The following is a 14,018-nucleotide window of genomic DNA, read 5'->3' as shown; positions in this document are numbered from 1 at the left end:
GAAAAATACTTAGCCTTCCAGGCCAAACTATAGCAGTCAGGATAAAGTCCCAGCAGAAAAGTCTGTGAGCTTTGACTGCACAGGTTTCCTCCTTCACCTCGATGCTTTAGGGCTCAGGAAGAAACCAACCTGTCGATTAAGACAGGGGAAGTTCCATAATAACTCCTCCCTGTCTGCAGTGTCCAGCGGTCCTCCTGACTGCTTGTAAGGGTCTGTTAGTGGCGCTTCTTTTAGTAAGCCCGCAGAGTGTCTCAGTCTTAATGCACTAAGTGCACTATGCAGTGTAGCTCCGCCCCCCCCTCTACGGATGGGACCTGGAAGCTTCCAAGATGGCGGACGCCATCGCTTCTGGATTCCAGCGCTCTATGCTCCACTGAGCAGCGTTGGTCCCCAGGAAATGTGGTGACCGTGGCCTTGCCTCCCGCCAACCTCAGAATGGAAAGACGAGTGCTATTTCTGAGCATCGCCGCTCTACTATGTGATAGCGCTGCAGTGACTTGCCAGGTATGCAGCCTAACTGTCCCAGCACTTCCCCTATTTTCTTTCCCTTTACTAATAGAAAAAAAGGCCTATAAAAATAAATAAAAAGCAGCACTTACACTACACTGACTAGCTACAAGGGGTTGCAGGAGGGAGGAGTCTGCGAGCAGCTACAAAATTAACTAGTTAAGTGCCAACCCCATGGTAGCAGTGTCCCCCAAATAGGATGAAGGATAAATATACATATAATTAGAAAAACAAACAAACAAAAAACCTATACCAAAATATTATAAAATGGCAAGTTCGATTAGCATTTACTTTGGAGTTATGTGCCTATATGTGGTCACAAAGTCTCAGTGACTTCTAATATCCTTTCGCTGGAAATGTCTTTCAAGGCACCGAGGCCAGAAGACAAATGGACTTTCATGCCCAGAAAGCTTGCAGTTATAGCCAGTATAGTACATTTGGCTACAAAAAGGAATCACTGATTATAAAACAATGAGCGTGAAGTACTTTATGTTGTAAAACACTTTGTAGCCACTTTAACACAAATAAGCATATTGATCTGGTAAACAGCTACTTCCTGTAATTTCAAGGAATAATCCTTATACAAACACGATTCTGTGAAGCTTTTTTTTTTTTTTTTTTAATTCAGGTTCTTATATCACAAAATACATGTTTAAAGTTTACATCAGGTATTAGAAACTGAGATGTATTCTATTATAAAGTACAAATATCAGATGCTTTTATAACTGCTTCCAAAATGCAGACTCATTTTTTCCTGTATATAAACTGTACACAAAAACAAGGCACTATACACTGTTATATGAGCCCCTTCAGTTTGACATGAAAACACAAGGAAAAAACAAAACACAAACAGTGAAGAACTCTAGCAGTGGTTTTCTGCATGAGAACCGTGTGGGTTACCCGACATTCTAGAACACTGTTTTAAAATGTGCTACAAATATTTGCATCAGAACTTTCCATTTTGTACCACTAGAGGGCACTGTGGAGGGCAGCAAATCCACACATGATTTGATCTCCAATGCAGTTGATGGGGGCATGATACCAAATGCAACGGAGGTCTAAAAAAAAACAAAAAAACTAAATAACTAAGTCACAAATGCATACTGTATATAGATATCCCCAAAAGGTATCCACTGTTAGCACTGAATTGACATTGGTATTTAATGGTTTGTGTAATAACACACAAATCTTACACAGTGATAATATTGCATAGTTAAATACAGTGTTTATATAAATACATTCTATAGGATTGAACAAACAAGAAGAAAAAAAAAAAAACATTTACAAAAGAGAACCCATTCCAATCGGTTATGTTTGCAGCAAAGGAATATGTTTGCATTTTGTTTAAGTGCATGGTAGATATTAGCAAGATTCCTCTGAGAAATGCGGATCTTTAGAACAGTTCTCTAGTACATTTACAATGGGACATGAGTCAACAGGCAGCGTGATAAAGCCCTTCATTTCACTGTCCTATACACAACAGCTGTATGCGGTCAAACAAAACAGTAGAGGAAAGGCGTACAGATGTAATAACACAGCAAGTGCAAAATGCAGTAGTGTTTCTTAGTGGTGAGGAGGCTGGAAGGGATCTGCAGAGTCGCAGATAACCTAGCAAACCGTGAGGGACGGTCTAGTCTTATTCTCTCTCTCAGAAAAGTCCTTTGGCCTTTTTGACGTTGACTTGCTTCCATGATGGGAGAGTATCGTAGTCCTCTCTGGTCATTTCTAATGCAATCTGTAAACACATTAACGTTTATGAAAAGCAGTTCTGAAGCTTTACTCATTGTTACTGTACCTTAATGTTTTCTATGTATTTCTAGAACTACTAGGTGCTAAAACTAGCCTTGGGAATGCCCCACATCTTTGAATATGGCCATCACTATAAATATGGGCTATGTGTGATGTCTCCATGCTTATTCAAAAAGGAGCAGACTCTATTGCACCAATTAGCTCCCCACAAGTATTTCAAACCTTTTCCACGTCTTATAGCCCATATCACCTTGCCCTTAATGGCTGCTCTGCATTGGGTTTGCTACAGCCAAATAGAAGCGCAAAATAGCTCTATATACCTGGCTTCATCTGTGTTCGTACAACTGCAGTTCAGTAAGCATGGTTAGCCAATAGGGATATAACATGAACTATTTGCATGTCTCCGCCCACAATTCCTGAAGTGAAGCATAAATCCTTATTTTTTAAATTTAGGAATGCTATTTAAAGTAGACCCATGCAAATACCTTCTGTTTTAAGAATGCCATTTCTGTTTGTTTTTTAGTTTATCGTGCAGGAGAGGTTTTGATTATTATAAGCCCACGTCACACTAACTTTTATGGTTTGGATTCACTCCAAGTCCTATACCGTAGAAGCCATTGTTCCATACTGTACCCTGTATACATTAATTGTATATGTACTAGGAGGATGTTGGTCAGGGTGCGTAGCTGGACAGTGGGAAGACATACGCGACTCCCCCAATAATTTTGTTAGTGAAGATTAAATAGATTAATTTTTGATTCAGTGAGGCAATGCAGAGCTGTATAATAGGACTGTATGTATACTTTTGATTTAAAGAATAATGCTGTGCTAGCGATTTCATATCCACAGATGTAGGCAGTCATGGTAGCAATTAGTTACTTAGATACTACACATACACTGTGCTAGAGATTTATCCCTGGTTAGTTATTTGAAACTGAAAGCACAGGTCTAAAACCGATGAATACACTTACCTCAAAATCTTTATCGGACAGGTAAATTTCAAGCTTTAAGGGGTCCACTCCCTCAGGCAGGGGGCGAGCGAGAAGTTCTGCCAAGGGGTAGATCCTTTTACAAAGTTTGGCCAGAACATCCTCTACAAGGATTATCTGATTGGAGACTTCAGCATCCTACAGAAGAAAAAAATTGTCATTTTAAATCAGACTGCAGTGTTATTTTATCAAGTCTGAAAAACAAATCTACGCAATATATATAGAACCACCAGGGGGCTGCTAGTTATTGTTGAACTACAATTTTCAGCATGAACGTTCAGTCTCGGACTGGTGAACCAACCACAGGTTGTCAGTTCCCGCATGCCACCTCAAATTTATAGGGAAAGTTATTTAGGCCAGCTCACTGTCTCCACTGCCCTACACCGTCCCTACACTAGTCCGTCCAGCCATCTCTCCTTGCTCTTCTCCTGAGCTATGGAGATCAGCTCTCAGCTTGAGGTAATTTGTAGGAGGGGGAGGTATCCCAACCTAATCGCTATATTGGAGGGTTGTGATTAACCACACAGACCAGCATGTGCATAGAAGAGTAACATACTCTATATGTGCAGAACAATTGAATCTCTACAATGGGGGCACAATACAATAAGGTCAACGTTCCATTCCACCATGTCAATCACAACATCCCAGTAATTGTGAAGTAGAAAGTAAAATGAAAAAAAGTGTTCCTCAGGAAACTGATGCATCAGGTGTGAGAGCAAAGTGTCCAGTGGTCAGTACCCAGATACTTTTGGCAAGTTACCCTGTCCCTTTAATTGGACATCTGAATAGCAGCTGCTGCATATAAAATACTTATCACAGACAAGCTGCAAACTACCAATTACAATCGAATGTATATATTATATATATATATATATTTTTTCGTATACTTTATCAGAATTTAAAATATTTCCCTGCGTATTTATGTCTGCTAAGCGCAAGCCATCATCAGTTATTAGCCTTTTGAGCATAGGGACAATATCTTTCTCCAAGATCACAGTTTATCCAATATCTCCAGTTCAGACAAGCTTGTGAAACTTCTACATAAATAATTGTGAATATCATTAGCAGATCCTTTCTAGAAGAGCTTATATTTTAGGTTTAGAGGTTCTTTATTGAATCAAGTGCATTTAAATGTAACCTAACAAATCTGTAGAATAGTAATATAAACAAATATTTAGAATAAACAATTAGTGCAGAGTGTTTGAAGACCAGCTACTTGACGTTCCTGATGTGCCAGGTTCTGTAGCTCAGAGGGGGGATATTTCCACATAAAAGTCTTCTACAACCTTATGGAACGGTATCTACAGACAACTCCACCTCCGGAAGTCTCCACAGTAATAGTCACCTTTTCTGTGATCTGGGCGATGTCTTCTCGGTGCTCCCAGCTGGGAAACATGTTGGTAAAAGTCAGGGGTTCCAGTCCAGCGTGAATTAGGTACGACTTGGGGGGCTTTCTGCTATTCTTTCCTAAAACACAAACACAACAGTAACTTTATTCTAGATCTACCAGGTGTAGGAACCTGTGTCTGCAGCCCACTCACATTACCTCCCACGCTAGTCAAATGCAATCATACTCTCAGCTGTGCAGTGTGGAGATCAATGAACCAAGTGTCTCTCAAGGAGTCTGCATAATTAAGTTACTGACTGTAGAATGCCCGGAGCTCTTCCAAAAATATGACAATTTATTTTATTTTTCCAATTTTACATGTTGGCTTGAAGTTAGTCATCTTCTGTGCAGGTATAAATATGCATAAGTATTAGTGAGGATGTGAATAGCCCATGTTCAGGCAGGAGATGAGTCACTGTGTTCCTGAGAAACTCCGACATCAAACCAGAGTCAGTCAGCATACAGTACAATAGCTCTGCATGTTTAAATGTGGTTATCATCACAGGGGGCCTGATTCATTAATGTACTTAAATTAAGAAGTTTCTTATTTATGTCTCCTGGACAAAACCATGGTACAATGCAAGGGGTGAAAATTAGTATTCTGTTTTGCACATAAGTTAAATACTAACTGTTTTTTCATGTAGCACACAAATACTTGATAGCTTATTTGTACACTGAAATTTAAAATTGATATGTGCGCGCTACATGAAAAAACAGTCCGTATTTAACTTATGTGCAAAACAGAATACTAATTTTCACCCCTTGCATTGTAACATGGTTTTGTCCAGGAGACTTAAATAAGGAACTTCTTAATTGAAGTACCTTAATGAATCAGGCCCAGGATCTTCAACTGACGTGACAGCCAACAATAACTTAAATGCCTAAGGCATCATAGTAGGAAAGAGAGGGGGGGGGGGGGGCACTTATTTTCTGAACAATGTTTTATCTATATACAGTATTGTAATTAGTGCATCTTAAAAAAATATATAGATTTTTAAAAAGCATTACTAACCTAATGTTACTAACCTTAGTAACTAAGGTTACTAACCTCTGACTAAAGTCTAAGAGATGCCAAAGTTATAGCTCGGTAAAGCTGTGCTTTACTATCTTCCATTATAATTTGGCAACCAGGGAACAGTTTTCCAGTCGACTCTACTTTGGCTGATACAGCATGTCACCTCGTCATCAAAACAAGAGGTTAGGTTGGAGAAATGACTTACTCATATGTGCTGCCTATGACTGTGTGCTGCATTTACAGAAAAGTAATATGAAAAAAACACACTAATAGGAGAGGCAATTTCAGCAATCAAAGAGAGAGAAAAGGCCCAGTTCCATAAAGCCTCTGCTGAGAATGTAGTGACCCAAGGTGAACTCCCACTAAATGATTACAAAGTCCCCACACAATGAAGTTCCAGTTATCTGATCTTGTGCCAAGAGACTACTCCTGAATGTCTGGGCTCTGCAGACCTCCTGCCTTGTAGCTGTGACAGTGAATGAGGATTACTTCTTCCCATGCTGGAGCCCAGTACAATAGACTAAGCATCATTATAAAACGGAACATAATACAGGTCTCCGAGCAAGACAGACACAACATTGTAAATGGATTTTCTTGGTTATAAAAAAAGACCACTTATAGGCATCTAAAAACCTTCGAGGAATCGCTTTGTGGATAGTTGAAATGCAGCTGAAAACGTTTTAAAAAAAAAACATCTGTCGCCTACACACACACTGGAGGAATCCATCTTGTGGGCTGAATAATGCTTCATGAGAATGCAATCTGTAATTCCACTTTAGTCTATTATTCACCAGGTCTGGTCCTCTGAATGGATATGACGCATACGTAAGAGTATTGATCAAACTCCAAAAAAACCCCAAAAAACAGCTGCCTCCACTGCAGCCAGCAGCAGGTTTAGCTCTATAGTGGAACTTGTGGGAGGACGTGCGATATTAACATTATCGCATCAGATCTGATTACTATCTGTAGACAAGGATGATGTCTGTTACACACATGCCTATAGGTCAGCCGTCACATCCAATACAGTGAGCTCAACAGAATCACATAGCACCATAAACCTACTATAGCTACTCAGCCTCTGCTCTCTCCTCAAGTACTTGCCCCCTTTACAGGCCATGTTTACTAGATTTCCCCAGTCATGCACAGTAAACAAACAAAACATTATGGTAACATTCCTCTAGGATTAACAGCAATTTGCAGCATTCGCCAGGCAAGGAGACGTTTAAAAGGGAATTTTGGGTTGGCAGCAAAGACATACAGAGTATAATATGAACGGACATAATCAGATATTCTCTCCCTCTGGAGTTCCCTTCATTACAGCCAAGTATGATCCTTGTATACAAACAGGGTTTGTGGGGATTACCATGAAACCGAACACGCATAATAAAAACACACACAAGAGGCCTCACCTTTGCAATACTGTAATACAGTCTCCATAGCACTTTTTCTATCCGTGTCCCATCGTATCCGCGCTGATCCGGTAATGATGTTTTCCGCAGGCCACCAGCCTTGCCAGAGGTAAACCTCGTGATGATTGTCAACAAGGAATAGAGCTACAAAATAAATAAATAAAATCTATATAACTACCTATATATGAGGTTTCCTCATTCCTCCTAAACATGCTGATAGGTTGAGTTCTGAATACAATGAACCCTAGTATGGGGGCGTGGTAGAATATTTAGACAGTAAGCCCCACTGGGGAAGGGACTCACACAAATGAGTAAACATTCTGAGCAAAGCGCTGCATGATATGTAGACCCTATAATAGACTATTGTTCCATGTTGTGACATAATATGGGTGGGTTAACGCATTGTACTAGATGACCTCTGTATAGTACAGCTTATCCGAAAAGTTAACACAGCTTTGTTGGGATTAAGGAATTCTATCCTGTAAATACCTGGGAACACAGCTGCAGAGACATCTGGTATCTATAACAAACACATGTATAGGAGTCAGGACTGCAGCTAACATTTTATTTTAAGCTGCCAAAAAAAGATGAGTGGATTTGTAAGTATGAAAATTCAACAACACTGCCATCTAGATGGCGATTATCATGAAAAATGAATCCCAACTATTTCCTAAACCAGGGTTGGCCAATCCGCGGCCGGCGGGCCGCATGCGGCCCAGCACGCCTGTAAATGTGGCCCAGAAGGCGTTTTGGTTGTGGCAAGGGGGCAGCACTGTTAGTGGAAAAAAAAATCCTGCAAAAAAAAAAAAAAAAGAAAAGAAAATACTTACCTTGCGGTCACGTCAGCTGGTACTCCGGCTCCCTCCCTTGTCTCTTCCTCTGTGCGGTGCTCGCAGTGAATGTCGGGCGTGATGTCATCACGCCCAACATCCATTGCGGAGCGCAGCACAGAGGAGTCACCCGCGCAAGAAGAACAATCAGCAACACAGAATTGGAGAAAAGAAGAGAAGAGGACAGGAGAATAAGCCGATTAAAAAGTTAAGGGGGATTTTTTATTATTTCAAGGGATGCTGACCAGTGAATAAAAGTCATCTGGTCCTGGAGCATCATGGACCTTATCTCCCTGCTACATACTTCTACTTGTAATACTAATGGGGCATTATATATTATTCTCTTTGGCCCATTATAAGTTGTTATCCCTTAACTAACACAGTGGTGTAATTAGCAAAACAGGTCACAATTTGGGGTCACAGTGATGTATATGTCAGGTACCGCAGGCCTGGTCAGGGCACCCTGATATACAATGCCTGACTTAAATGCACTTTATTGATATTGCATCAAAATAATACAAAAAGTGATTATAGTATAATAACTAAAGAGGATTTTTTGAACAGGGTGATTGAAAGGTAAGTTTAGGGGGATTTGAAAAAAAAAAGTGATATATATATATATATATATATATATATATATATATATATATATATATATATATATATATATATAAATAAAATCACTTTTTTTCTCATATATATATATATGTTAGCTGATCATCCAAAAAAACCATAGAAAACATAGTTATCGTTATTGTTAGTGTATCTTATGTGCGGCCCAAACCAACTCCTCGTCTTCCAATGTGGCCCAGGGAAGCTAAAAGGTTGGACACCCCTGTCCTAAACTAATGTTTTGCATGCACAAACGTCACCAGAAATCTGTTTTTGTTATGGCACCTTTATACTTTACAATAGTTTTCAAAACAAATGTTGCATTAACAAATAAACATTGTTCAATATGAGGGCTTTGGTATGGAAGCAGATTCAGCTATCATTTAGCATTTATTTTTTAATGCATATTCCACAAATACCTTGTATTGTTTTGTTTTTTTCTTAATAGCCTTTTTATTTTTAATAGCCAAAGAATGTGAAATGGTTGATTACTTAAAACTGTAATTTGGGTGTTACATATTCTGTAAACATATGCAATTTATTTCCCATGTTATTTAGTAAATTGGTGGTTTAATTGTAGTAAAAACAGAAAAGCATAATAAAGATATGTTTAAAGTAAAAAAGGTTCTCAGGCTGGGTACACACTGGAGTTATATATATATATATATATATATATATATATATATATATATATATATATATAGATATAGATATATAACTATATATATATATATATATATATGTGTGTATGGTCAGGGCCGGTGCTGGCACTTCCAGTGCGCTACTATCCCCCTTATTTGCCCATTGCAGTGATGTGGGGTCATCACGCACATCCTGTGAGGATATTCCTTGCTCTGTTCAGAGCGGGAACTTTGCACAGGCGGCGCACATAAGCAGCACAAAGCCCTCATGCCGTGCTTACAGTGTTGCTCCGGCCCTGTGCATGGTGCTTGTGGCACCTCCTTTAATATAAACAAGGAATTGTTTTTTACCTTTTTTAAATCGTTTCAAAATGAGATTGGAGCAGTGTAACGGGTAGAATTAAGGAGGCTTAAGTTAGGAGTAGCTCAGCAAGGAGACTTGCTAGGAGTTGGTGAACAGTACCCTACTGGTTAAGAAATGGGAGCCCTTGGGCGATCGAGAGAAGATCAATATGAGCATGAAGAAGAAAAAGACATGAGAGGTAAGATGAAGGGACCTTGTGTGATCTGAACTGTCTGAACTGCAGTGTTCACAAAATAAGACCGCTTGGAAGTGATGGGTGCATACGAGGCCCCGGGAAACCTTGCATGTGGCCCAGCACCGATTCAGCTGAAATGTGAAGTGCTCTGAATGCTTGCCTGGTTGCGATGCCGTGTAGAGGTCCTCTTGTAAGAATGGCATGGAGTTTACGACGGACGGCTCTCTGGACGGATACATGTATTCTGAAGCCGTGAAGTCTCCAGAGGAACTACTGAGACTAAACAACCGTGGAGTAAAGTTAAATTTCCCAGGATCTGTCAAGATAAAAATTAAACCTCATGTTTTACATGAGCCAAAAATAGAAATCTACAGTTTTTCATTCTTAAAACTTAACAAATTGGTTACATAAAGTCTGAGACAGATCACCTGTGCTTGTAGCAGCTCCAAGTACGATTATGAGAATAAAGTGGACTCCACTGGACAAATACTTGCCCAATGTAATCAAGCTTTATTCACAGATATCGCCCTGCTGTGGAACTACAAATCCCAGCATTTCCCAGTTAGCCACAGGTTCCCCACCTCCAGACTAGTTGCTGAACATGTTTTTGCTTCAAAGTTTACAGTATGGTACAAATGTTTGCAAATGCTTTTAAAGTGATAAATGTAAAAAATGGCCCTTATGGTACAACAAAGAATAGTTATTCCCTATACGGATTTCCAAGCACTGCCATCAGACAGACAACATTCTTATTACAATAGGAAGTGAGACAATTTTCCAAAGCAGTAATGCCAAAAATATTAAGAGGCACATTTGCAATTAAAGAAAAAATAAGTGTAGTGTTGAAAAAAGGAGCAAAAGAGAGAGAGAGGGGCAATATAATAGAGAGAGAGAGGGGCAATATAATAGAGAGAGAGAGGGGCAATATAATAGAGAGAGAGGGGCATATAATAGAGAGAGAGAAGGCATATAATAGAGAGAGAGAGGGGGCATATAATAGAGAGAGAGAGGGGCAATATAATAGAGAGAGAGAGGGGCAATATAATAGAGAGAGAGAGGGGCAATATAATAGAGAGAGAGGGGCATATAATAGAGAGAGAGGGGCATATAATAGAGAGAGAAGGCATATAATAGAGAGAGAGAGGGGGCATATAATAGAGAGAGAGAGGGGGCATATAATAGAGAGAGAGAGGGGGCATATAATAGAGAGAGAGAGGCATATAATAGAGAGAGAGGGGCATATAATAAAGAGAGAGGGGCATATAATAGAGAGAGAGGGGCATATAATACAGCTTGACGTATGAGTTACCTTGCAGCATGCAGTCATAGGCTTTGCGGTCTCTCCTTCCAAGTGCATCCCAGAATCCTAGTGGTTCGGACCCTTCATCGCATTCATATATAGTCACATTACTGCTGCTGTGTAACCCGGCTTCTAGAGGGCGTCTAGGAAACAACAAATATTTACAAAGTCAATTCCAAGCAGTCTGTATCCCATTAAATTCCAGGAGCAGAGAGACTCGGACACTGGGTCCTCTGTACTGAAGCTCACAGGCTTCTAACAAGGTTTAGCAATCAGTGGAGAGAACAATGAGTTTAACGCAGAGCATAATTTGTGTACTCACTCTTCTTTTATTTTGTTGGCTGCTGTCCTCCCTACTTCCTTTGTGTGGCTCTGTGCTTTGCAGCCATGCCAAAGGTAGATGACTGCTTTATTTACATTGAGCAGTACCATAGAGGTCCTGGACCGCAGGCTGCTGCAGTGACAGGCAACTTCAATGAGATTTCCCTCCATGGGAACCTCTCCCCGGACACAATACAGTCTCCAGTCACCTGCGGAGGGAGTGATCACATATGTAAGAGGTGGGGATGATAACGGCACAAGATGAAGCAAGCGGACACGGCAGATCATTGCTATGTAGCATGGACACTGCTATCTACGGAAAATTTAGTTTGCCACTTTTAAGTAGGTGGGTGTGAAAGCGGAAAGACAAATCACAGACCGAAATCTGTTCACTGCGGCTTATGACTGGTCCCCCCCATACCCCAATTGTCATTCACAGCTGCAAGAGCAACACAAGAGCCGCCATATTTTTATTTTTTAAATCTAAATAGTAAAAAAAGTGACATACTTTGTGCATTTTCTTCTTCCTCTTCTCTCCTCCCAGCATGGACAATCATTCCCCCTTGGAAACACTGAAGAAAACATGGAGGCTCTTTCCCCTGAAGTACCTGGACCTGGAAGAATAGAGTATGGGAATTTATTTAAAAAAAAAGATAGCAAAATAAAATACAAAAAAAAACAACAAACAAATTGCAGACTTAACGCTTGTACATGTAAATCAGGTTTGTGCAAAATGTGGCTCTTCAGCTGCTGTGAATCTATAGACGCTGTAGCATGTACGGACAGCTTCTCACACAAAGTATGATGGGACCTTTAGTTCTACAGCAGCTGAAGCACCACCTGTGAACTAACATAAGCCAATTATTAGGTTGTACAGACCACTCAGACTGAATATCAGCTATTTTACAGTTGTAAAGTCCCTTTTAAACTGGTTCTGGGGTTCACTAAACTTGCCATCACATAATACCTTCAGGACATGTAAAAGCACAGAAACAAAAATGTACTATAGAGGCATCAGCTGATACCACTATGTCCCCTGGGAGGCTGAACCAATGAGTGACTGATACACAGGAGGTTACGACAGGATAAATCTATTTTAAAGTACAGGATAGAGGCTATAGAAGTCACAGTATCGTACAGATTGAAAGTCACACTGATTCACACCACATGAACAGTTGTTTTGGTTATTGTCCAACTGAGCCATGTGCAGGTCCCTGCATCCTTCAAGTGAGTCTCCAGGGGATGTCCTCTAGAAGAACACACCCCTGCAGGACCCTCCTTCACACTGCAGCTGCTGTTTGTTGAGACCACCACCTAGAAAGAGTCAGATGATGTGCTCAGCCTTCCCCTGAGACTGAATGCACTGCCCTCCATTTCACTGCTCAAAGCAAATTCTGTCTGGCAGGCTCCTAGCCTGGCAAGGGTATCAAGGCCACAATTCAGGCTTCAATGTTTGGGATACTGTGGTGATGGCGACAGGAGGACCGATGAAGCTGAAACTTCTACTAACCCTAGGTAGCCAATGGTCCACTGACCAGTGACTGAAGGCAGGTACATATGGGAGGATGGAGACCATGAAGGATAACCGTAATGCCACACTCCGAGGACAGCTAAAATTATCCCTCAATTAGGTAAAAATGAGAAAAAAGGAACTTGAAAAAGAAATTAGGAGGATGGGGGCAGCAAAGATGTTACAGTTTCCTGCCTCCTAGGGCTGAAACATAACCGACCACCTGTGCCCCTGCTAGAGGAGGAATTAACTGAGCAGTGAATAGATTATCTTCTAAAAGCTATATGCTATGATGCTGAACATGAACAAACAGGAGACGGCAATAGAAGTCTGAAAAAGAACAGTTTACACTACCAAAATGTAATGTCTAAAGATTCAAGACAGATGTCCCCGTTACAGTATTCCTAATGCCTCTAATGCAGGTAATGTATGTACACATTCATCTCAATTAGCCTACACTGTACAGTAGCGCTCTACTAGGTTAGTGACATCAAAACTTACAAACCTAGCACCCCCAGGCAATTCATTCAATACCCACTACATAACAGAAAGCATTTCCTTCTTGTGTTCAATACTCTGCAACGGCTTAACTGCTCACTGCAGATAAAATGAGCATTAGGCGAAATTAAATCACTAATGTAAAAAAGCAATATGCCCGGAAAAGTAATGTACCTGTGCTCCTCTCTCCTCGTCCAGCTCGATGGTCATTAGTGCAGACGTGCCCTTTTCACTCACAGTTGAATGTCGGCCCTGCCAGAAGAAGTAAGCGCACTTCTCTTTTCCAGCCACTCGTACGTGTTCTGTTTTTTGCCGTTGTCCAACTATGTAAAAAATAGAATGAAATAGAAAAATTTCAGAAAATTTGATTATCTGAAAGACTACTTAAATGTACCTACATAGTGGATGCAGATAATCAACGGGTTGTGTGTCTCCACTATATGTAGGTAGCAGGTAGAATACACACCCTTACGTTCTAGCACTCATTCCATTTACCTGCTTACATTGTGTTTTTCACATGACTATAAGTCAGTCATTTCCAGTGGCTTTGAAATTACACTGGAGAGCAGGTCAATTTACTAGATTGTCTAGGGTAGAAACATGCTGGATTTTTTAAATAAACCCTGAGGCCATGGTATGAATACTAAAGTGGAACTTTATGCTTTCAAAGGAAAACCTACGTTGTATTTAAGTAATTTACTTGTGAGTACT

The 14,018-nt window shown here is 40.3% G+C and overlaps 1 protein-coding gene across 4 annotated transcripts in view; it reads right to left on the bottom strand.

The window, feature by feature from the left end:
- Window positions 1–1,537: 1,537 nt before the first annotated feature.
- SVIL (supervillin) overlaps window positions 1,538–14,018 on the bottom strand; it is a 158,243-nt gene continuing 145,762 nt past the window's right edge. For all 4 annotated transcript variants that reach the window (XM_075212021.1, XM_075212023.1, XM_075212022.1 and 1 more), the window contains 9 exons: window positions 13,482–13,630; window positions 11,808–11,913; window positions 11,301–11,508; window positions 10,988–11,121; window positions 9,839–9,994; window positions 7,057–7,200; window positions 4,591–4,712; window positions 3,228–3,383; window positions 1,538–2,242 (listed from right to left, as the gene is read on the bottom strand). In XM_075212021.1, the coding sequence (XP_075068122.1) occupies window positions 2,156–2,242; window positions 3,228–3,383; window positions 4,591–4,712; window positions 7,057–7,200; window positions 9,839–9,994; window positions 10,988–11,121; window positions 11,301–11,508; window positions 11,808–11,913; window positions 13,482–13,630 (1,262 nt within the window). In that variant the 3' untranslated portion in view covers window positions 1,538–2,155. The remainder of the gene's footprint in view (window positions 2,243–3,227; window positions 3,384–4,590; window positions 4,713–7,056; window positions 7,201–9,838; window positions 9,995–10,987; window positions 11,122–11,300; window positions 11,509–11,807; window positions 11,914–13,481; window positions 13,631–14,018) is intronic.

The sequence above is a fragment of the Mixophyes fleayi genome, chromosome 5 (assembly GCF_038048845.1).
Source record: "Mixophyes fleayi isolate aMixFle1 chromosome 5, aMixFle1.hap1, whole genome shotgun sequence".
NCBI classification, from domain to species: Eukaryota; Metazoa; Chordata; class Amphibia; order Anura; family Limnodynastidae; genus Mixophyes; species Mixophyes fleayi.
This window is presented reverse-complemented; position numbering and strand designations above follow the sequence as displayed.